At 38.7% G+C, this 22897-nt stretch overlaps 2 protein-coding genes across 2 annotated transcripts in view; one reads left to right on the top strand and one right to left on the bottom strand.

The window, feature by feature from the left end:
- pvalb7 (parvalbumin 7) overlaps positions 1-4626 on the top strand; it is a 70782-nt gene extending 66156 nt beyond the window's left edge. Inside the window, exons 2-5 of the mRNA XM_041784767.1 lie at positions 778-846; positions 1049-1178; positions 1320-1429; positions 4042-4626. Of these exons, the coding sequence (XP_041640701.1) occupies positions 778-846; positions 1049-1178; positions 1320-1429; positions 4042-4067 (335 nt within the window). The 3' untranslated portion in view covers positions 4068-4626. The remainder of the gene's footprint in view (positions 1-777; positions 847-1048; positions 1179-1319; positions 1430-4041) is intronic.
- A 3803-nt stretch (positions 4627-8429) lies between these two features.
- baiap2l2b (BAR/IMD domain containing adaptor protein 2 like 2b) lies at positions 8430-22648 on the bottom strand. The gene is made up of 13 exons (XM_041786406.1): positions 22595-22648; positions 22378-22453; positions 19644-19730; positions 18794-18855; positions 16812-16883; positions 14888-14977; positions 14617-14748; positions 13962-14066; positions 13081-13183; positions 11139-11346; positions 9216-9281; positions 8527-8867; positions 8430-8467 (listed from the first exon to the last, which is right to left on the bottom strand). The coding sequence occupies exons 1-13, from the start codon at positions 22646-22648 to the stop codon at positions 8430-8432; spliced, it is 1434 nt and encodes a 477-aa protein (XP_041642340.1).
- Positions 22649-22897: the final 249 nt, after the last annotated feature.

Here is a 22897-nt window from a genome sequence, read left to right as displayed (position 1 = left end):
TTTCCCAATCCAAGGCCTTACAGACAGAGCTAATGCTGCTTCATGTTGATTTAACGTCATTCAGAATTAAGTGGTATTATGAAGGTTGCGGTCTGTGTTTCCCTTACCATTGCTGTTGATTGTGTTAATGCTGTCGTGTTTGTACTGTATAGATGTAGTAAAATAATTTTCTTACTTTTCTCATTTGAAGTAAAAAAACATGTACTTACAAATTATTTGGTTTATTTCTTCAGTTTCTTGTTTTGTTGGCATATAAATAAGCACTGTGACAGTCCAGCACAAGGAAAGGGAGTAGGAAAAAAACACATAATAGGATGTATAAGACTCCAAAGTTACCAAGCCAAGAGAAGTTCTGAAAGAAATAAGTGCCTGGTGAAGGATAATGTAGGATAGTGTGTGTACGGTAAGGTATGTGTGGCCTGTGTTTATGCCAGACTGTATTAATGCCTGTGATTTGAATTCTCAACCATGGCCTTGTCGAGTTTCTTTGACGCCATCTTACAAATGCAAGAGTGTGATTCTGCCAGATCAGCCAGGGCCACAATGTTCTTTCTGTGTGTATGTTCCAGACTCTTTATGTACATCGAGGTCAGACCTTTTGTCTGACAACAAACAGTTTCTCAGACACATTATGTTAAGAGGCTGAAGATGGAGTTCAGCTTTTATACAAACTTCTTCTCCCTTGTGCTCCCATTCTGCTTGATGTCTGCAGTCAGACATTTCTTTCATCTTTCATTTTTACCTTTTTGTCCTCTCTCTCCATCTCTCCCTCTCCAGCTGGCAAACTGACGATGACGGATCTGTTGAAACCAGAGGACATCAAGAAATCTCTTGAATTCTTTGCAGGTCTGTTTGTAGACTTAATGTTGTATTCCAAATCCAAATACTGACAGAGACATTAAATCCATACATTTTTTAACATTTGCAAACCATTTTGAAGTAACACTGTCTTTCTACTCTAGATGTGTGCTTCTATTATAAACCCACAGCTGTAGATGTTTGAGCTTTATGTTGTCTAAGTGTGTACCTTCTGTTGTTCCTTCCATAGGTGAAACATTCGACCCTAAAAAGTTCTTTGATTTGGTGGGAATGACGGCGATGTCAGCTGAAAGCGTCAAACAGGTCTTCCAGGTTCTGGACGTGGATGGTAGTGGCTTCATAGAGGAAGAGGAGCTCAAGTAAGGGGGGCAAAGACACAAAAGAAGGCTGAGCCTGCCACATACACTGCATTCTTTGTAATACACTGTATTATATGTATGGCCTGCACATTGTCATGTCTTCATTGGCACTGCAGTAATCCTTTTCTGTACTTTCCTCAGGTATGTACTGCAGGGCTTTTCCAAGGAGGGCAGAGAACTGACTGACGCTGAGACGAAAGCATTCCTCATAGCCGCAGACAAAGATGGAGATGGAAAGATCGGCATTGATGGTGAGAGAACGGAGGAAGGCTAAGAAGAGCTAAATGTAGAGTAGGTAGAGAGAAGTTCAACATGTGGGATACGTTTGGTTACTAGAGCTCTACAAAATCAGTCTCTGAGGAATCCTACAAAGGATTTCTTTGCTGTAGGTTGGTTACAAACCAGCATTTCTTTGTGCTCTGTTGTAAAGACTGAATTCCTTACCTCTGTTTCAAAACAGCTCCTGGTATGAATATCAAAAGCTGAGTTTAGTCACCTGAGTGCAATTTCAAAAACAGAAGTTTGGACACTTTTTTTTTCAACCTAAAAAAAACCTGATGCTCTCAGATATGAACCTATTCGGTACTTAAATTAAGAATATTAATGAAGCTCTTATGCAAAAAGTCCTCCTGAAAATGCTAGTTGACAAGATTTATTAGATTATTAAACCATTTCCCAGTTTCACTAAATAATATTTTCCCTGTCTTTGTGTATGAAAATATAAACTAGATACCTTAGACAATCCATCCATTCTTTAACATCTGTATCATGCAAAAGGTGCTTTCAAATGCATAGACCTCCACCAGGAACTAGGAACCTTTTGAAGAATTCTGCACTTTTTGACCAAAGGAACCAGGGTCTAGACTTAGTTTGAAAAATTTAGCCGGAAACCCCATCCTTGAAGAGTCCCTGCTCATCATGTAGTAATGTCCAAAGGTCCAGGAACTTTATGGATATGGGGCTGCAATGCTGAACATTTCTGATTGGCTCTTAGGACCTTCCAGATCATTAGCAATCTACTGCTTGACAAAGGTTTATATTTCTCTTTGGACTCAGTCAGTTTAAGAACTGGAGAAACCATTCAGAGAAGAGATGTCTTCAACAATCTTAACCAAGTCTAGCTGCCCTGTTTGCATCAAGCTTTGGTTTAAAATCTAGAGTCTGGATTATAGAGACTGTCTGCACCCTGACACAAACCCTTCATTACATTACATCCAAGTATAAATTTGAAGAAGGTATAAATCACAATAAGGCTGGGCTTAGGCTTAGACGTGGTTCCCTTCAGACACTCAGAGGGAACTAGCAGTAGAGTCACTGATCCATGGCATTGAAACGAAGGAGTTTAGGTGGTTCATCATCTGATAAGTTTGTCTTTTGGGCCCCCTCTTTGGAGGTCTTCTGGGCATATCCAACGGGTAGAGGAGCTATCAAATGTATGGATGGGTGTTAAATCGCAAAAAATCCTACCTAAAAGTTTCGGCCTTGGCTTCTAAATCTTTTTTGATAAAGTATCCAATATCAGATATATAGATTTCCTTTGTGACACTGAAACCTGGCTGTGTCAGCATAACCCTTCCAGGACCGAAGACCTTGGTGGACACGCAAACAAAAAGTAGGCCACAGGAACCATTTAGGTCTTTGAAGAGAAGCGCCTGGAACTAAAAAGGTCCTGGTACTTCTGGTTGAAAAGCACCTAAAGCAGTGGTTCTCAGCTGGTGGGTTAGGACCCAGGTTGTGAACATGTGCCAGGAGAAAGGGTGGCAAAAAGTCTATACGTACACCATAAGTGGACATACAGTGAATTCATACGTGTATGTACGTTTTTCTGTGATACGTTCTACATATCTTCTTTTTATTCAGGGAAGAAAGTCTGGTTCCAAAGATAAAGAAAATTCCCAGAGAAATTACCAAATTCCCATGCTTTCTTTGGAAAATGGGATAAAATAAAATGTCTGCATCCATATCCCTCAGTAATGATGTGCTTTTCAAACATGTTTGTTTAAACTTTTCTAATTTTTCAGTGTTTTTCTTCGTTCACGAAGGGTCCAAACTTTAGCATTTTTCATGGAGTAAGTTTGGGAGGTTGAACATTTTCAAAAATCCCAGTAGAAGTGGTTGGTCCTGATACCTGACTAGTTAAGAACCACTGATCTCAAGAGACCATTATAGTAGCATACATTTGGTATACTTTGGCCTTGAAAAGATGATTAGTGGTGTTTTAAAAATGCAATATTTGCACCTTAGACTTAGATTTGGAACCGTGACTTTAGATTAGAAGCTCCCAATATCAAAAACTGATGTTGAGAGGGATGTAAATTGGTTTCTCTTTGTGTTTAATGGACCTGAATGTTTGAAATTACCAGTGGCATATCACAAACAGTGAGGCTGAAATCTCAAACTTTAAAAAATTAACACACCTCTGCCAAATTACATATCAGGGGGATTCCAATAGCAAAGATCAATATAATTAACAAAAATGTCAATTTAGTGAGAAGTCCTATTTGGAGGCATAAGGGTTAAAGAAAAACTTGCCTGAATTTCATCACAACACAAACCGCATTAGCAGGATTGCAGTGACCTGCAGTGGGCCTGCTGTTGTTTTCATCTCAAGCTGAAGCTTCTCTCTGCACGACAAATGTAGAGAAACCTTTTTACTTTGAACCTTTGTAATAAAGGAACAAGCCTCAGAATGCATTGATGTGAGTCACTGATGTATTTAATGAACCAGCCTGAGAATAATGATGCCATCTTTTTCATTAGATCAGTTGTAAACATAAAATAAATAGAAATGTTAGCCTTCTTCATACATCTTTAGATCATTACCTGTCTCATCTGTTGTATTTCCCTTTCTTTTGTCTTGCAGAGTTTGAGACCTTGGTGCATGAGTAAGGGATTGATGAACTCCCCGTTTTTCTTTATCCTCCTCTTCGTCCCTGCATTCATATTTTGTAACTGCCACCTTCAAACTCCTCTCACCTTCCTCTGGACCCTGAACGTGGAGTCAGACCAGGCCTGCTCTCTACAAAATACTACAGAAAGAGGCCAACAGGGAGTAACCATGAGGAGGCGTAAACAGGCACCAGTTCCATTTTTTATATATATTTAATCACACATGCTGTATGGGTTTCAGAATCATTCGAATGATTTCATGAAGATAGTTTGTGGTCTCAAACAGGTGGTGCTAGTGCTGTAGGTGTAGATGTTATGAAGACTTCTTAATTCTTATTTTCCTTTCTTTGTGTATTTCAGGTTGTGCAATTTTGTCTGATTGGTTTTACTTCTAGATGTTCACATATCAGTGCACTTTCCTCCCACTCCTCTTCCTCACCTACCCTTCTCTCTTACCCTCTATCTTCTCCTCTTCCTAACTCCCTGCCCCCCGATCAGAAGATGTAGTAAATAAAGATATATAAGGAGAGCTGTGAAGAGAGTAAAACATGATAATTAAAGAAAAACCTTGAATAATATCTGTCTCTTTACTTTTTGCTTCTCACAGTGGACACAAAAGTTAAACTCACATATCATACAAGAGTTTTACATTTCAAAACATTTCAATCGCAGGATAGCAAAGATAAATATGTACAATGTGTGATATTAACAACAGTTTTCACCAGGAACACATCTTCTATCATGAGACAAAGAAACATCAAAGTTCAAGAAAATTAATAGTTTTAAGAGGTTAAAAGGAGAGTTCTTTTATTTTACTTGATTTACTGTAAAATCTACTCTATAAGTCTCATTGGTATGTAAGACATGGTCTGTTTTTTGGGGTCTGCAAGAGGAAAAAAAAAAGGTTTAAGATGTTTTTCTTTGCAACAGTTTCACTTGTGCTGTACCGGTCACTTCTTGTCTTTAACTGAGAAGTCTTCCAATCAAACCAGGACTCCACAAGCGTTATTTAGTTAACAGTACACCTCCATTTTTTTTTAAATTCAAATCTATGTTCAAATGAGGAAAAGCTGTTGAACAGCACTCCTATTATCCCAGCATACTGCAGGAAGCCGGGATGAGGTGACTACATGGCGTCACGATAAACTGCTGTTTAAATAGCCATGATTTATTTATATTTAAGGCTCTGCTGCACCATGTGTTTCTGCTCCAACATGCAATAAGGGGGCAGAATAATATTTTCAATGCAAGCTGCACTGAAACAAAACAGTGACACCAGCTGAGGTGCTTCAACGGCCCAGGAGTCTGTTAGAAGCTTAGCTTAAGGCGTTTTACCACCTCTAGCTCAGTTACTCTGGTCCGAATCAAGGACCAGTAAGTGACATTGTTACATAATAATGTCAAGCTCGGTCTTTGTTAGCATGGGAGAACTCATGCAGACCAAAACTTGTCATGTGTGAGCAAAATGCTCTCTGATTGGTTACAATTCCTTTTTGGGAAAAATGAAATACACAGGTATGCAACTTTACCTGTGATAAATAAATATGAAATAAACAAATCTGAGTTACAAAAAAATCTATGAGAAAAAAATCATGGGAGGAGAAAACCTTATTAATTGCATCATAGAAAAATGATCTTAAGCAACATGCAAACATTTCATCATTTGCAATTATAAACAACGGCAGAGGATGGCATTTGACAGGAGAGAAACAAAAACTTGGATTACGTTACTTCTGTAATAATAAATCAATAGGTCAAGTGTTGAAAAGATAAGAGCCATGAAAGTCCGACAGTTAAGGAAATTTCCAATATTACTTGTATTTCTGATACTTCTGTGTCTCCGCAGATTTTCTGCTTAGTTACCTCAAGGCCTCAGGTCAAGATGCACAGTCAGGAGAAGGGACTCTAGGCATCTCTCCTCTCATCCTAGGCAGTCTAAACGTACATTCTTGAGTTAGAGAAAATAGTGTTTGTCTCTTTAGTCAAGGATTGTTTCCTCACAGCTTTTGTGTCTGTGAACCTTTGACAGAGACAGTCTGGCTCCAGAACGTGTTAGCGCATCACGTCCATCAGTGGAGTCTGCAGGATCACATTTTGAGTTATGATCAAGGTTAAGGTTCACAAAATGCAAAAGAGGGTAACCTACTTTGAGTTTCGTTGGAAATCTGGCTTCAACCTCTCACTGTGTTGATGTCACTGTTTCTCCTTGGCCAAGACTAGCAAACAGCTCAACCTAAGTCATCTCAGTCTCCTGTGTCTTCCTTTCATCTCTGTTTTTGGATTATTTATCAAATATTTCTTTATCACCAAGCTCTTCGAGTTTGTGTCTATATGTCTGTCACAGTTATCTTGATCTTGGGTTGGGTTATTTTTCCCAAAACTTATCTAATAAATAAAAATCCTGTTAAATTTTATGTGTTGGAAACAACTGATGTGCATTACCTTTGTAATTTCTCTCAGCAGCCTGGAAAGAGGAAGTAAAAAAGATACTGATGTGATATTTTCTAATAATCCCTCCGATTTTTCAACATATTTCTCTGTCTACAGGAGCTGGTTTTATACAAAAAGCTCAAAGCTTCCAGAATTGCGTTGGATCGAGGTTGGTTCATGTTCAAACTCCACCAGAGTGTGAATTAAAGTGGACAGGGACACAACTTCCAGTTGTTCAGTCCACACCAGAGTGTAGTGGACAGCTTTCACACCAGAATAAACAAACTAAACTAACTCTGCAAACAAACTTGAGTTTGTTTCAGCCAAACCAAACAAGTTGGGTGTGAGAGCACCCTTAGACTATGCCAAATTAGCAGGCATTTGTATTTACAAAGGAAACAAGCAAAGTTGGCAGTGTTAGTTTATTACCTACATCATTAAAATGTCACCTGAGGGGAAAAATAAATTCCTCCTAAGCTTCAATTAACAAAAATACTTAGAGCAAAAAGACATTTTTGCACAATGGCTCCAATTTGAAAGGAGAGATGGACTTGTATCCGTGATAATCACGTAACAGAGATTATTTCTCAGACTACAACTGTGTCATTAATATCCATAACTGTTGCCTCCCCCGCTAACAGTGTAGCAGCCACTTAAAAATACTATGATCAGGGTGAGTTTTAAAAAGTGTGAGATCTTGCACCATGTGTGTAGTGGCAGCTGAACTTATGGTCATGACAGCACTTTATACCGGCAGGTAGGATGCAGCCAACTTTTAAGATCAGAAAAAAGGTAGATTTTTAGCTGGAGCCTTTGCCCAGGAAGACCAGCTTAGCTTAAATACAAATAATACTTTGCTCAGACTATAAATGAAAGGTGCTGTTTGTGATGATTCCCTCTTGGCAAACTCACTCTAGTTGTTAATCCTCTTACTCAAGATCTGATGCTCGGCTAAAAAACTGCAGATAAACCTGCTTTAACAATAAAGCATAATTCTAAGAAACTATCCTTTTAATATTATGAGCAAAAGAAAAAAAAAAGATGTCCCTATTTTTTTAAAGTGCAACTAAGATGCAAAGAATTGATATGCAGCTTTTGCTAAAATTTATGGTGTGGACAGTAAACTGAAAAGTAGACCATACTATCACTTTTGGTGCATGATACTTCATTTTAACTAACACTGTTAAAAAAAATTCAGCAAGCCTTTCTCTGCTTCTCTGGCTCACAGCCGTCATATTTCAGAGATGTCATTTAGTTCTGCTGAAACAAAAACACAACAGCAGGTTTCTTCCACAACCTGATCTGGCAGCCTCGGTTTCAAAGCATGCCTGCACGTGTCGATAGATCAGAGCATCCGAGGAGCAGATCTGTCATTGGTCGTCGTGGGGCGCAGCTTCACAGTGGCAAATGGGTTTGTGCCCCTGAAACAAGAGGATGACGGAAAATGAAACACAACACCTTGCACACTCTACTGCTGCTATCTACCAACACGAATAAGCCACATACACAAACGTACGCCAACCAGGAGGTTTGAAAACTAACACCAGACCTGAACTAGAGGTAGGTTTCAACGGTGGCCGATGAATATCATTCCTACCCCTGATACATGTTTACCAACGCAAAGTGTCACACTTAAGCAGCCAATGGTTTACGCTAGAATAGTAGTGGGCTAATGTTATTATAAAGTCAGATTATCAGAACCTTTGTATTATCATATCTATTGCAAAAGTAGTGCATAACCCTCAAATATATGGCCTGTCTGCAGGCATTCTGCTCATATGTGTGTTTTCCCCTCTTAAATCAGTCTCACTGATTGATTTTGCCAATACAACACTTTGCAGGCAAAAAAAATCCTTTCTAATATCTTAAGGCAACATTAACACCTTACCTTGGAAAAAGTGGATTCTCAGGTTGCCCATGAGGTGATAATGTCTAGGAAAAGAAAGATTGCAGATGTGGCGTATAACACAGTTACTTTGTTTGAATATCAATGTGAAAAATTACAATCTACCTAATCTTTAGTAGTAATTCAATTCCATAAACATCTGTAGTACCTGGACATCAGAAACTGATTCATCCCTCCTTTCAGGAAGAGGAGAGATTGGTCGAAAATCCACAGAGCTCCTTCTCAGTGTCTGACTCGGTGGAGGAGGGGGTGGTGGGGGCGGAGGTGGAGGTGGGTGTTCACTGTGGGTCTTCGTCTGATTGGGCTTTGCCTCCACAGCTACCTCCAGCTTCTTCTCAGGAAGCGGAGAAATTGGCCGGACGTCTACAGAGGCTCTGCGATTAGGTGTGGCTGGAGGCGGAACATCTCCATAGCTCTTGTTCTCTGATTGGTCAGTGTCCACCAGGTTGTTCATGCTGTGGCTTCTCAGCGATCCACCACTGTATGGCCAAAAGTAAAGAAAGAGGGATTTTATTCATTGTCAACAAAATAATCAAAAGAGCAGGATTACTTAAGTTCATAATGCTTCCCACTCTTATGACCCAAAGAGGCTTAAGTATTTAGAAATGAAAGTTACTTTTTTTCTTGCTATTCCCTTTTTTAATCTTCTTGAAAATGTTTTGAAGTTTTAAGATTGAACAATTAGCTTCAAGATGATAGAAAAAGCCTGCCCAACCTCTGGATTTATGCTTAACATCTTAGATGTTGGACTCTGTTGTTTGAATGTTGCAAAAATGTTGTTATTTTCAATGCATGCTGACATTTCTTCCTACCTTATCGATAAGTTGTTGGAGAAGTCCTCTATAGGAGCCACATATGCAGCAGGAAACCAGCCTTGTCTAAAGAAATATGAAAAAAAAAAGATGAGGAAGAGCAAAGTTAACAACTCAAACCAACATTTCCTTAAGTCTCTTTACCAAGATGACATGTAATGCACAATATTAAAGGTAAAATATGTTATTTTTTGTTGGGACATGTCTAAATTATTTTAAAACCTATTAAAGCTACGTTGTATGTTTTTAGTTGGATACTCAGATTTTCCAACAGTTTTCAAAGCCAGAGAAATCCTTGATTTTATAACTTTAATGGGTCACTTTCCCATACTAATGTTGTCCAAACTCATTAAAACCCCACAAAGTAATGACATGTGAAGTGCATGTGTATAAACTCTTACAAGTTTAATCACTCAATTAACCCTGAGAAATCATCATCTGGAAATGTCCATCAAAGAAGAAATAGAGGGTAGGAGCTTTGAAATCAAATTTCTTAAAGAATGACTTCAGAGTTCACCATGATTGGCTGATCTCAAGCCTCATCAGCTGATGGCCAGTTGATTTGCTCCAAGCAAGCTATAGACTAGCAGCTCTCATGCTCCCTTATTTAAACTGCTACGCTACGCTCTGCTGCTCTCTCTGCAAGCTGCTCTTGCTACCTTCCTCCACCCCAGCTCCTCCTTCATTCTGCTTCTGACATAAACAATGTCATTCTGTTTTTATTGATGCCTGCTCTGCTCTGGAGTTTTTGCTTCTTCTTTTGCTGACTTATGCTTTCTTTATTGGCATAGGAAGAGCAGGAACGTGTGCTTTTCCTGCTTAATGCTGTCCACATAGGCTTTTTGCAGTGCAGGACGATCCCAGAACAGCTACACCGTCAAACATAAATAACAGAAATAAATGCAAATTAATAACTGCTAATAAAGAAATATTTAAAGCTGCAAATCATGTGTGCTTCTTGACAAAAAAAGTCCCGACTGAAAGGCACTTAAAAGTGCACTTCTATGTTTGCGCTGGAAGCAGTCCCAGAATGAGCATGTGCTCTGGGATTCAAGGAGGTGCATGCGCTCTGGCTCCAGTGCTTTCAAGTCCTTAAAGTGGATTTTTCTTTCGTGATGAGAAATGTATAAATAAAATCAATATGCCAGCTTTTTTTGTTAGCAAATAAACCTCACTTGGTGAAGCTTTCACTGAACAGGTTCCTCAGTTCAAAACAAGATGTAGTACTAAGAAGGAGGCCGCAAAGGGGGATGACACTGAGCAGTACTGGTCTAACATTGCCAGAAAATCCAAGTGTGGGGGGTTTCCTGATATAGAGGTGAGTTTGAGTGTATGTCTGAGCACGCAATCTATGGAAGCCTCCACAAAAAGAATCGTCCTAATACAATAATAAAAATGAATGATTTCTCTGCCTTTGAAAACTTAAGGTAATATTGTGAAAATGTAAGACTTCAATTTGAAAAATATATGACACTGGAATAGTCACCTTTAAACTTAATACAGATATTTTAGTGCAGAAAAAAATCACAGACTGTATCCTTAAAGAGTTTCCAGTCAATATCCTTGTTTATATGTACTTGAAAGCTGCATGGATTTCTCATTTTCTAAAATCGATGCCTTTTTTGCACTCTCAAGATCCATCAACCATACAAGCAAGCGTAAGCACAGACATTTTGTTCTCATAATTTAAAAGCATTTGACAGTGGGGTTACTGGCTTCATTAGTTTCTTTTGTATCCCAATGATTCAATGATTTTCCTTTCTCCCTTGTAACAATACAGTATTCTTGTCAATTGTATAAGCAGGAAGGACCCGGATATATTCAATTACTCTTCATACAATCTGTAAAATATTAGCTTAAGTTTTATGTGCTGCAAACGTTTAAAGCTAAATCTATCTCACATATTCTGTGTCAGCCACCCACCGCAGGCTGCTGTCCGTGCGTCCATACAGCCAGCCGTTTCGAGGCTCCTGAACCAGAACTGTGACGGTCTCTCCCCTGCTGAAAGGTAAAAGCTTCGGGTTGGATGAAGAGGGGTGGGACACTAGCGCTCTCATGGCTCTTCCTCCTCCAAGACCAAGAGACTCTCCAACAGAGCTGGAACGAGAGCGGCTTGGGATGGGAGATGGTGCTGGAGGGCAGTGGCAGAACAGGTGGAAGAGAAATAGTGAGGATGAAGAAGGAATAAAGGTGGAGCAATAGAGACACAAGACAGCCAGAGAAAAAGGAAATGTTTTGTTATTAATGATCCAAAAGAGAGACAATAAGAATTTTCTGGAGGCAATAATACAAAAACTCAGTGTAAACAGAGTGTAGCATAATTACAGCTCTGTTGCAGCATCTTGTAGACATCTTTGACATTATTTAAAATTCAGCAGCTTGGCAAATAAACATTAGTGACTAATTTATGGGTACAGTATGAAAAGACAGACACAGAGAACAAAAAGAGTACAATAAGAGTCATGACTAAGAATATTCTTGAATCACAGTATGGATATACAGACAAATACTATTAATGCAGACATTTCAGTCCATCTTGGACTTTCTTCAGTGCAAAGCGAGACATGCATGGCAATCCCTCTAAATGTGTTCTACTCTACAGAGGCATCCAATCACTGATTTAAGGCTCTTCATATAGCATTCAGCACGTGAAGAAAGTACTGCACATGGACATGTGCTTCAAAACATTCATACTTTCAAAGTCAACTAATCACCGCTTTAATTGCTTTAATTAAAGAAATTGTCAAACCTAGTGACAGGGCCAGCCACACCTCCTCCTCACTAAGATAAAAGTTTCTGTCTTTTTCTTTCTCAGACTTTCTGTGAGAATGTTTCTTAGACTAAGATTTATCTAGCCAGGAGAACAATGTGGACTTGCTTCAGATACAACTAGAAGGGACTCTTGTAAATGATGATATAAAGACGAGGAGAAAATGTTCTCCTAATGGTAGATGTCAGGATTCACACTGTGATGTCAGGTCAGGGTGTCAAACTAGACAATGATATAAGAAAATTTCTGACATGCTAGTTTTGTTGAATCGTAGATGTGGGGCAACTTGGGTGTGTCATTAATTATGTCATGCTACAAGAACGTTTGACATTCCTGACGTTCAAAATTGAGCTCGAATTTGGACAATGATCTGAGACGTTACGGTTGGGCCAAAATCTGGTTGAACCTCTGAAGTCTGAGCTGGACTTAAAACAAACCACATGCAGTTTGTTGCCTTTCTGATTGGATTTTAGAAAAGAAAATACATTTTGATATTTGTCTGTCAGACCTAGAGGAGAAAAAAGTTTTATTCTTTCCCAAATATAATACTCAGTAAAGTAAGTAAGTCTTGAGAAAGGTAAACTTCCCTTCATAAATGAGCACATATCTTTAGGTTGTCTATTATGCAATGCTGCAGATGCAAATACTGCCAGTCCTGTCTGGTTTTTAGGCTGTCAGAATATAATAAAATGTATCTACAACAATCTTAGAGTTTAACAGTGCAGAGATAAGGACTCGAGTCACTAAAGCAGATACATCACTGACTTTAGACTTGGCTTAGATTAATGGTTTAGGACTTTTGCATTATCTTCATTTTTTAATTTTTCCATCACTCTTTCCTCTATCGTCATATGTAAGTGTACACATCTGTGGGCCACAGACAATAGCAAAAATGGCTATTGTGCCTGCTGCTCCTGATGATGATACAGTACATGCTTTGAATTCCTTAGATATAAAGATGCAGTGGTCTAAGCAGACTGGATGTCAGAAGCAGATCATAGACCGCTCATTACAACCACAGGCGCCTTGAGACTTGACTTGGACTTGAAATAAAAGACTGTGTGCATCTCTGTCACAGTGCAGTTTCTTTCTCACCTCTTGATGGCACTCTCCCCAGAGCCTGCTGCTCCCTCCTGGCCCAGGACATATCCTCATCTCTGGCCACAGTCTGCAGCAGGGAGCTCACAGAACCCCGCAGCTGGTCGCAAACAACAAAGGTGGATTAACTGCTGTGCCAACTCCTCATACATTTTTAATACAAAACTACCCCAGTAAATTGTTTTACCTTCAGCAGGTAGATTTTAGAGGAGCTGGGCTGGTTTTGATTTAGTTTGAATTCATCTATATAGAGCCAACTCAGCAAGTAAAATTGAATGTAATTTAACTTTGCCAGATCTCCAACTTTTGCAGAGATGAAAATGCTCTGTTTTTATTGAGACTGTCAGGGAGATATACACAAGTTTATTGTTTTCAACTGGATTGTGTTATAAAGAGACATTTCTAAAGTGTACAAACCAGAGGGAGAGAATATTGCAAACATCTTTCAATTTAATGCACTTCAGTAAAGTGGCCACTGAGTATAAAGTAAAAGACTTTCAATAGAGTGAACAATTTAACAGTCCCCAACCACTGGACCCAAATACCAGAGCAGACAGAAAAACGCTTCTTAATTATGTATAATAAAGAGGTAGAGTTATAAAACAAGATAATTATGCATTAAGGACAGTGCTTGATGATCCCCTGCTCTGAAGAAATGGCTGTTCTCACTTTAGATAATAAACAGATTCTGGCATCTAGTTAATTACATAGGGTAGTTTTAACCCAGCATGGGATGAGCTGTTATCATAAATCCTGCCAGTGCAGCCATAAAAGACACCCTAAGTCTTCAGCTTCATTCAGGTACTTGAAAAAACATCCCAGAGTATTATGTGAACACTTTGTCAAGTAACTGCACAAAACACATGACATATGGCTACCTGTGCCTCTTGGTCTAAATGGGTTGGAGTGCGAGGTCTGGACCCTCTGGTGTCGTTCACTTTCTCCTTCCATCCATCTGCCTTCTGCTGAAGAGACGCTCCAGTCTGAAAACAGATGAGCCGTGATCACCGTACTGAACAGGCAGTGACCAAAAAAAAACAAAAGAAATTCTTCAGGATATGTTTAAATGCTTAGATAAAGTTTTATGAGACAATTGCGACACCAAAATGACAGAATTAAGATGCTGTGTTTGTCTAAGCCATGGAGCTTAAACTGTTTAACTGTCCAGTTAAGACAGATTCACAATGAGACAAAGCGAAACTCACTACTGCAACTGTTGCTCAGCAGGTAGAGTCTGTTGTCTCACAACTAGCTAGGGGAGTCTTTTAAAATTCTTCTATACTGAATAACCAAGACCTCAATTTAACTTTTACTTTAATTCTAATAAATGGAGTGAGAATATGAAATTAATGCCTGTTTCAAAGTTAAATGTCTATCTTCATTGGTAGGAATTGAATTATGTTATTATTATTATTATACAGATTAATTTATACGTGAATTGGACAGGGACAGCTCCTCCAGCTTGCGATGGTGCTGTGTGGCACTGGCATACATTTGTCAGTTTGTTTGAGTGGTGATAGTGTTAGTGAAAACCTTGTTTATAAGGAAGAGCAGTGACTGAGTGAGGCCACAGTGTTTCTCTGCAAGGAAGCGATACCTCCTCTCCTCCTCCTTCAGGATCTCCTGCTGGCTCTGCCTCAGATATAACATGTACTCACTGTTCTCCTGGAAAACAGAAAATAAAGCTCTGACAAATGTGGAAGAGATCCGCACTATGTGTGTTTGAGTAAGGGTCTGTATTCCATAAAGTGTATCTAAGGAAATGTGTGAACCTGCTGGTGTTAGTGTGCATTTGTGTATCTACCAGGGAGTCCCTGTAAGCTCCTCGTCTGAGCTGTTTCTCCAAAGCCTCTGCCTGGTTTCTCACCTCCAGCTCATAAACTCTGCGGCTCCCCTGCAGTGCAAAAACAAAGGTTTAACAAAACAAGGAGGATATTTTTCTGAATCTGCCCACAAGCAGATATTTCCTACAAACATATCACTTAAATGGCACTTAAAAACAAACAAAGTAGTCTTCAACTGAATCTAATTTGCCTGACTTTCTGTTTAATTCTGACTAGTTGCAACTGACCTGTTCAAATGTTTGAATTATGCAAAAATGCTAGCTTTTTATATAGCATATAGCTAAGTTTCTAGGTCAGTGTCTAGTATTGTAACTCTTCTGAATATGGAGAGTCAAATGTTTTCAAGGTCCTTGTCAGTGATATGGGGGGAGGGGCCTGATTCAAGGCTTGTCAAAAACTGATTATCTGTCCGAATAATCCTCAAGTGTGTGGTGTAAACACTTTTATTTTATCATTCCTGATTGAGTTGGAGCCTCCCTGATCTTAAACTGTATCTAGAAAGATTTTTTTTATTTACACTTCTCAGTCCGACTGTCTCTAACAGCAGCAAGAGTCTCTGAGAAAGAGTAAATCATGACGTTTTATCAAACCAAATTTTTCACACTTAGATTTCACAAATATGGCAGCAAAAATAAACACAATTTTGTGTGGCTGCAACACAATTGTCCTCCTAATTAAATATCTTTTGAAGATGTGTTCGTTCCTGCAGGTTTCTTGGAGATCAACTGTCTGTGGAATCACCACTGTGAAATTGTTACTGAACTGTCTACAGAAGTGGATCTTGATTGGTGGGTTAGAATGCAAAAAAGGGGTTAGGAGGCCGTTTTAAGGAGGTCAAGAATATGTGCCAAGAAGTATAAAATGGACAAAAAGTCAACTATATAAGGAGAACCTGAGCAGACATACATGCAGATACTTTCTTTAACTTCATTGTGCTATGGTAAACGAGTACATTTTGTTTGTTTTCTCTAGTTCTTGATTTATTTATCTCATTGTCTTTATAACACAGATAAAATAATTACAGATACATTTGCATATATTCATACTTCCATGTCCTGGTTAGTAAATCACCTTTTGAAGCCATTTCAATTACATTTAGAAATAGCATATGATACCAGAAGGCAATCTATCCGTCATTTAGAAGTTATTCTAAATTATGGTTGCAGCAACACTAATAACATTCCAATCCCATTCAGTCCTACACTTCAGTGTTTTTTAAAGTGGTCCAGTTCTGAGATCTGGTTGTACACTTTGAGATGTTAACTGATAGGAGTGGCCAGGTAAGGAGGAAGTTTACCAAGAGTGCTCTGTATGTATACAGAACACTGTGCTGCTTCCTACACTAACCTAACAAGGGCCAGATCTAAGGATAACACAGCTGGTTTTCTAATGGAATGGTCTTTTAAAACATGCTTGTTTTAACCTGTCTCTCTGATTGATCACATTTTGTTTTCTTTAAGATGCAAACTGAAATATTTTTCATCAATAAATTTGATTAGTTGAAATTTGGTTAGTGATTTTTCATAATGCAAGATAGGCTAGCTGAGTGGCATCCTACTGATCTAGACTGTGCATTCTGGGGATTATAACCTTAAAAAACTTGTTTAAACTGTCCTTACAGATGTGGTCTGTGACATTCTTAGATTCAGCAAAGATCTGAAAATCATCTGTTGTTGGCAGCCTTAAATGATGAATATGAAGACATTCTTGAACATTTTTCCTTTCAGCAGGTCAAAGATTGTCAGCAACTAGCCACCCACAAAGGAAAGGTTTATGTCAGTTGTAGCTTTGATCATTAAAACCTTCTACACTACTACACTATTAAGATACTTCCTAAATTAATCCAGACTCAAAGAAAACATACCCTTTCCTCTGTTAACTCACCTCTATGTACTCCTCATCCAACTTGACATTCTTGTCCATGGCTTGCAAAACCTCTACCTGGAACCACCGAAACTGCACCAAGAGGAAAATATGAGTGTCATGACAATGATATTGTGGAAGCTTTCTTTTTAATCAAGTTAGAGCTTTTTACAACAGTTGTTTGACAAAATCTCTGTGAAAATGTGCCCCATCCTCAGGCCAGTTTTAATCAAAGGCAGTGTTTTGCTTATTCACATCACTAATAGTCACCCCAAGCCACGAATACAAAACAGGCAATGAAATGCAACCAAATCATGCACAAAAGCATCCTCCAAGGATGAGCTCTGGTTCACCAGTTTGTAGCTTCTAATACATGATTTAACACAACCCAGTATCTTGATTTACAAAGATTTTTGTAGTTGTCCAAGAGCAAGATGAACTGTGGTTCAACAGAAATATTTTAAAAAACAAACTCACGAAACAGGCCTAGACAAAAATGATGGTACCCCTAGAAAAGATTTAAAATAATGTGACCATAGGGACATGTTCAACCAAGGTGTGTTCTCTAATTTGCATCACAGGTGTCTACAAACTTGTAATCAGTCAGTTGGCCTATTTATTTAAAGGGTGACAAGTAGTCACTGTGCTGTTTGGTGACGTGGTGTGTACCACACTAAACATGGACCAGAGGAAGTGAAGGAGAGAGTTGTCTCAGGAGATTAGAAAGAAAATTATAGACAAGCATGTTAAAGGTAAAGGCTATAAGACCATCTCCAAGCAGCTTGATGTTCCTGTGACTACAGTTGCACATATTATTCAGAAATTTAAGATCCACAGGACTATAGCCAACCTCCCCAGACGTGGCCGCAGGAGGAAAATTGATGACAAATCGAAGAGACAGATAATACGAATGGTAACAAAAGAGCCCAGAACAACCTCCAAAGACATTAAAGGTGAACTCCAAGGTCAAGGTACATCAGTGTCAGATCGCACCATCCGTCGTTGTTTGAGCCAAAGTGGACTTCATGGGAGATGACCAAGGAGGACACCACTGTTGAAAAAAAATCATAAAAAAGCGAGACTGGAATTTGCCAAACTGCATGTTGACAAGCCACAAAGCTTCTGGGAGAATGTCCTACGGACAGACGAGACAAAACTGGAACTTTTTGTTAAGGCACATCAGCTCTATGTTCACAGACGCAAAAATGAAGCATACCAAGAAAAGAACACTGTCCCTACTGTGAAACATGGAGGAGGCTCTGTTATGTTCTGGGGCTGCTTTGCTGCATCTGGCACAGGGTGTCTTGAATCTGTGCAGGGTACAATGAAATCTCAAGACTATCAAGGTATTCTAGAGAGAAATGTGCTGCCCAGTGTCAGAAAGCTTGGTCTCAGTCGCAGGTCATGGGTCTTGCAACAGGATAAAGACCAAAAACACACAGCTAAAAACACCCAAGAATGGCTAAGAGCAAAACATTGGACTATTCTGGTGGCCTTCTATGAGCCCTGATCTAAATCCTATTGAACATCTGTGGAAGGAGCTGAAACATGGCATCTGGAGAAGGCACCCTTCAAACCTGAGACAACTGGAGCAGTTTGCTAATGAGGAGTGGGCCAAAATACCTGCTGAGAGGTGCAGAGGTCTCATTGAAAGTTACAGAAATCGTTTGATTGCAGTGATTGCCTCAAAAGGTTGAGCAACAAAATATTAGGTTAAGGGTACCATCATTTTTGTCCAGGCCTGTTTCATGAGTTTGTTTTTTAAAATAATCCTGTTGAACCACAATTCAAAAGCAATGTCTGATTTTCATTGGTTAATTTTCAATTAATTTTTATTTATAATCCCTTTTGTCAGATTCAAGTTATTTCTGTGACCATTGTGGATTTTTCTTTCATTAACAGAGGGGTACCAACAATTTTGTCCACATGTGTATATATTTCAGAGCTGAAATTTTATGTAATGTACCTTTAATAAACACAAATATTTAATGAGATGCACTGACCACTCCTTCCATCTCTGCAGTGAGTCTCCTCTGTGTTTCAGAAATCTGGATCAGGACATCCCCTGTCAAAAACAGACACCCTAGAGTTAATCAGACCTATATCAAAACTATGTATACCTCACAAACATGAGAAAAAAAGCCCTCACATTAAAAAAAAAAATCATAATGCTCACAGAGATACTCATCCATATCTAAGCCACACTATCTGACACTTGATACATGACTATAACATAATACTAAACTGCTCAAGTCCTCTAGATCTTTTAACCAAACCACCATGACTGTTAAGATAGTGGAAAGTTAGCTAAGCCCTTGATATAATTGGTGCATCTGGTCTTGCCTGTTGTCGTGGACTGTGGTTGAGCTAATGAACTGAGTGCAGCTGAAAGACTGTCCACATCTATAATTTATAGGCTGTCACTCAATAGGGCCTCCTGGTCACGCTGTGGCTCCCTGACCTTCTCAGTTAGCCAACTTTTCAGGGCCACGTGTGTCAAGCTGTGCTAGCACTGGTGTTAAGAACCCACATGCTCTCAGTGGGGACGTGTTAGCATAATGCTCATTACTGCTAACAATGCTATCACACATCCCCAAGGTGAGTGAAAGTGAAGCGAGTGGAAAATATGAGCTCATGTGAGCACTCAGGACTATGCACACCAACACACATACAAGCATGGGCTTACACAGTAATGTTGTACGAGTAGAGGAAGTCAGTTCGGGTTTACTAATTCACAATAGTAGGACTTGACATTAACTTGATAGAGCAGTTGCTCATCTCAAAAGTGCAATTCAGTATCGATAATAAATGCAATAAATAAACGTAATAGCTGTAATCCACAAGCATGCTTACCAAGAGAGCGAGATGAAAGTGTGTGAAGGGCCTGGTCACCCATCTTAGCCACAGCACTGAAATAAGCTTCACTGCAGACAGCTAAGGCTAAAGAAAACACAAGATATTTCAAACAATCAATGTTATAAAATAGCTCAACAGAGTGCACTTGATTGGGTCAATAAATTCTGTGTTTATACAACTTAAACTGACCTGCAAGATGTGTTTTGGTCTAAAAGAAGTTGTATACCAGTAAATATAGATGTTGTCATGAAGAGAATATACACTAAAGACACTTTCTGATCAGCCAACTCCCCATGTAGTAGTCGATAAAGACTAAGTGAACGTACAAAGAAAGAGTTAACGGGGTCAGATAGCTAATTTAGTTAAGTTTGGAGAAAAACCTCTTTTAATCCATGCTTCATTTTCTCATTAGAAATGCAATGTAAACCTGATTTTACATTGAAATTTTTGCACACTATCAATAAATACTTCAACCTTGCAAAGCCAATGAAAAGGCCAGATTCCATGCCTGTCATTAGGCAGATCAATCTGCTGTTACATTTGCACATCTTAGAATTGACAGACCAATGTTATGGCATGGTTTAGCGGTACTGCAGGACAGTGAACAATGGCTGCCAGTGACACGACTAGCTTGGATGGAGTTACAGCCACAGTTTTTTATCACAACAAGGCAGAATTAATTATTAAAAGAAGAGCAAAGAACTGTACTAAAAGCTTTTAGAGCAGAAAACAGGTCTAGGTTCTTCTCCCTACCAGCCTTGGCATGAGTTTGCCTCAGCTGCAAGAAGGGCTGAACATCTAATCGAGTTTCAGTTTCAGTTACACAAACAACATAATTCTGATTCAACAACAGCGAGGCTGCCTGCCATGTTCCGTTTGTTTTGTATATAGATTTTGTCACATACCAAGTGTAACTATATAGGTGTAACTATATATATACTAGTTGTAACTATATTTTTCCATGAAAGTATTTTAATTGTTGTATCATTTGTTGTAATATAGCATTATCTTATTCATTTATATGTTGGCCTACTCATTTCTTTTTCCTTTATTGGTTGTTTTTAATGCATATGGAGTGTCTAGGTCCAATAAATGCACGTGATGCGGATGTCGTAAAGTCAACAAGTAATCGTGACCTCAAAACCACTCAGAAAAACTGTAATTATAATTTCCTCCCGGGGTTTAGTTGAACTGCAACACGTAAACAAAGTCTGCCATTAGTGAAAAGATCAGCATGGATGCAGCTTTAGATTCAGTTTTGTCAGAAGTGGAAAATGTTTCTTTCTCAAAAAAAGATAAAAGAACCACACTGATATCGATAGAAAATATGTTTTTTTCTGTTCTTTCTTTCTTTCAAATGGCTTCAGCATGAGTTTGATTCACCAACTGGCTCCACCAATAGTGAACTATATTGCTACCTGTCGTGTTCACATTATTCAGTTCACCAGGCTGTGCACACCCACTATGTCAAATGTCTTGCCACTCTGATTCACTAGTAATGTATGAGACAGACAGAATCTTCACCCAGCCAGGGGGGGTTGAATACATTACAACAGAGAACATCCTACAGGAGAGGGTACAGGGAGCTTGGCTATGTCCTCCCAGGTCGATAGAGAAGAAAACAAAGGAAAAAAAAGAATTAATGATACTCATTAGTGCTTTCAGCAAGTTCATCTGTTTCAATAAGTCCACCACAGCATGAAATATTGGGGCAAATAAAAAAGAAAAAAAAATTAGGACCCATTTTTATAAAAATATGAGAATTAAATTAGTTAAATGTAAAATAAAAACCTGGTCATTTGGGGAGATTTTTGCTGAAATCCAAGTAATATATGCACATGACTTTCAATGAATTTGCACTTATGTGTTCAACTATGCCACAACGACATTCAGGTACAGTGGGGTTCCCTGATCTCTTTAATTCGGGGGTCACATGCCTCAAGAGGCACCAATTACAGGTGTGAATCAGATATGTAGTACACGTCTAAAATCACTTTCAATGATTTAGCTGTATTTTGGATGTAAATAAGCAGCCAAAAGTGAATAAAAGTTCATCAAAATGATCCAAAAATATCCCTAAGGAGGGCACCTGGTCCCAAGAGCAAAGTCCAAGCCCTTCAAAAGGCACCAAAAGTTTTATCGATTCTTATAAAAATACTGAAGCAATAATTTGATTGATCAATACGTGGCACAATAGCGTGCAGTAAATAAAATTGTATAATGTGTGGTAAAAGAACAGATACTGCACTCATAGTGAGCATATAGTTAAACTTCTATAAGTTCCACTTAGACTAGAGACATGTTAAAATATTACAATGTTATGACTTATGAGACTCTTGTATGAGCTAATGAGTAATTGTTGGCTATTTGGGTATCAATAGTTTGTATCTGGGTGTCCCTGCAGTTCTCTGGTTTTTGTTACCTGAGAAAAGTTGATTCAAAACATTTTGTTTACTCACTTTGACTGCTTTTAGCTTAAAGGGAAAGGGACTCATAATGGTCTCTGCCTGAGGCCTCGAAATAACAAAAACTGCCTGACTGCACTCCAGCACAATCACATGCATTGTTTCTTTTTTAAATACATGCAAAACAAAGAAATTCTGTAACAAAATATGTAACTCTAAATATGTTCAAAGAAAATATTTACAAGCTTCAATCAACAGTAAAGACATCCAAAAAATAACTAACGCTCAATGTCCACACTCATTCAGTCATCACAGATAAAACTCACCTTGAAAAGCTTTGACGTAGCTGTTTCCTAAAGCAACAAGCTTCTGTAGGCCAGGGTTGAAATGCTCCATGAGGTTCTGAAGAACACAGAAATGCAGGCGAACAAATGGATCAAAAAACACAATCATCATTCAGCTATTACTGAAAACAATGAAATTTTGAATCTTACACTATCAACAAACACTAAACGTTGAACAAAGAGATAATGAAAAACTCACAGCATAGACGGATAAAGTTGATCGGTGTAGCTGGTCACTGGTGGCCCCTGACATTGTGACCAATTTTAAGGATAAATGAACTTTAAACACAGAAAACCTCAAAAGAATGAATGTCAGAGATACCGTGAACTTCTGTAAAGACTCCGTATTCCCATTCAAACTTCTGATGAATCTTCCTCAGGCGTTTCTTGTCCTTTGTGGATAAGAAGTGAAAGTAACCTTCACTGCAGCTCCCACTGTCCCTGCCCTTGTTCAAGACTGATCACACTGGTCTGATAGAATGATAGTGCTGTCTTCCCTCTA

Source organism: Cheilinus undulatus, linkage group 4, assembly GCF_018320785.1.
Source record: "Cheilinus undulatus linkage group 4, ASM1832078v1, whole genome shotgun sequence".
In the NCBI taxonomy this organism is placed as follows: Eukaryota; Metazoa; Chordata; class Actinopteri; order Labriformes; family Labridae; genus Cheilinus; species Cheilinus undulatus.
This window is presented reverse-complemented; position numbering and strand designations above follow the sequence as displayed.

Bases quoted from the DNA above. Each gene is read 5' to 3' on its own strand.
- baiap2l2b (XM_041786406.1), bottom strand. From the start codon at position 22,648: ATGTCAGGGGCCACCAGTGACCAGCTACACCGATCAACTTTATCCGTC. The intron at 14,749-14,887 runs GTAGATACACAA...TCTGTTTTCCAG, and splicing joins GAGCTTACAGGGACTCCCTG to GAGAACAGTGAGTACATGTT. The intron at 8,468-8,526 runs ATTACTACTAAA...AAACAAAGTAAC, and splicing joins ACAGATGTTTATGGAATTGA to TGTGTTATACGCCACATCTG.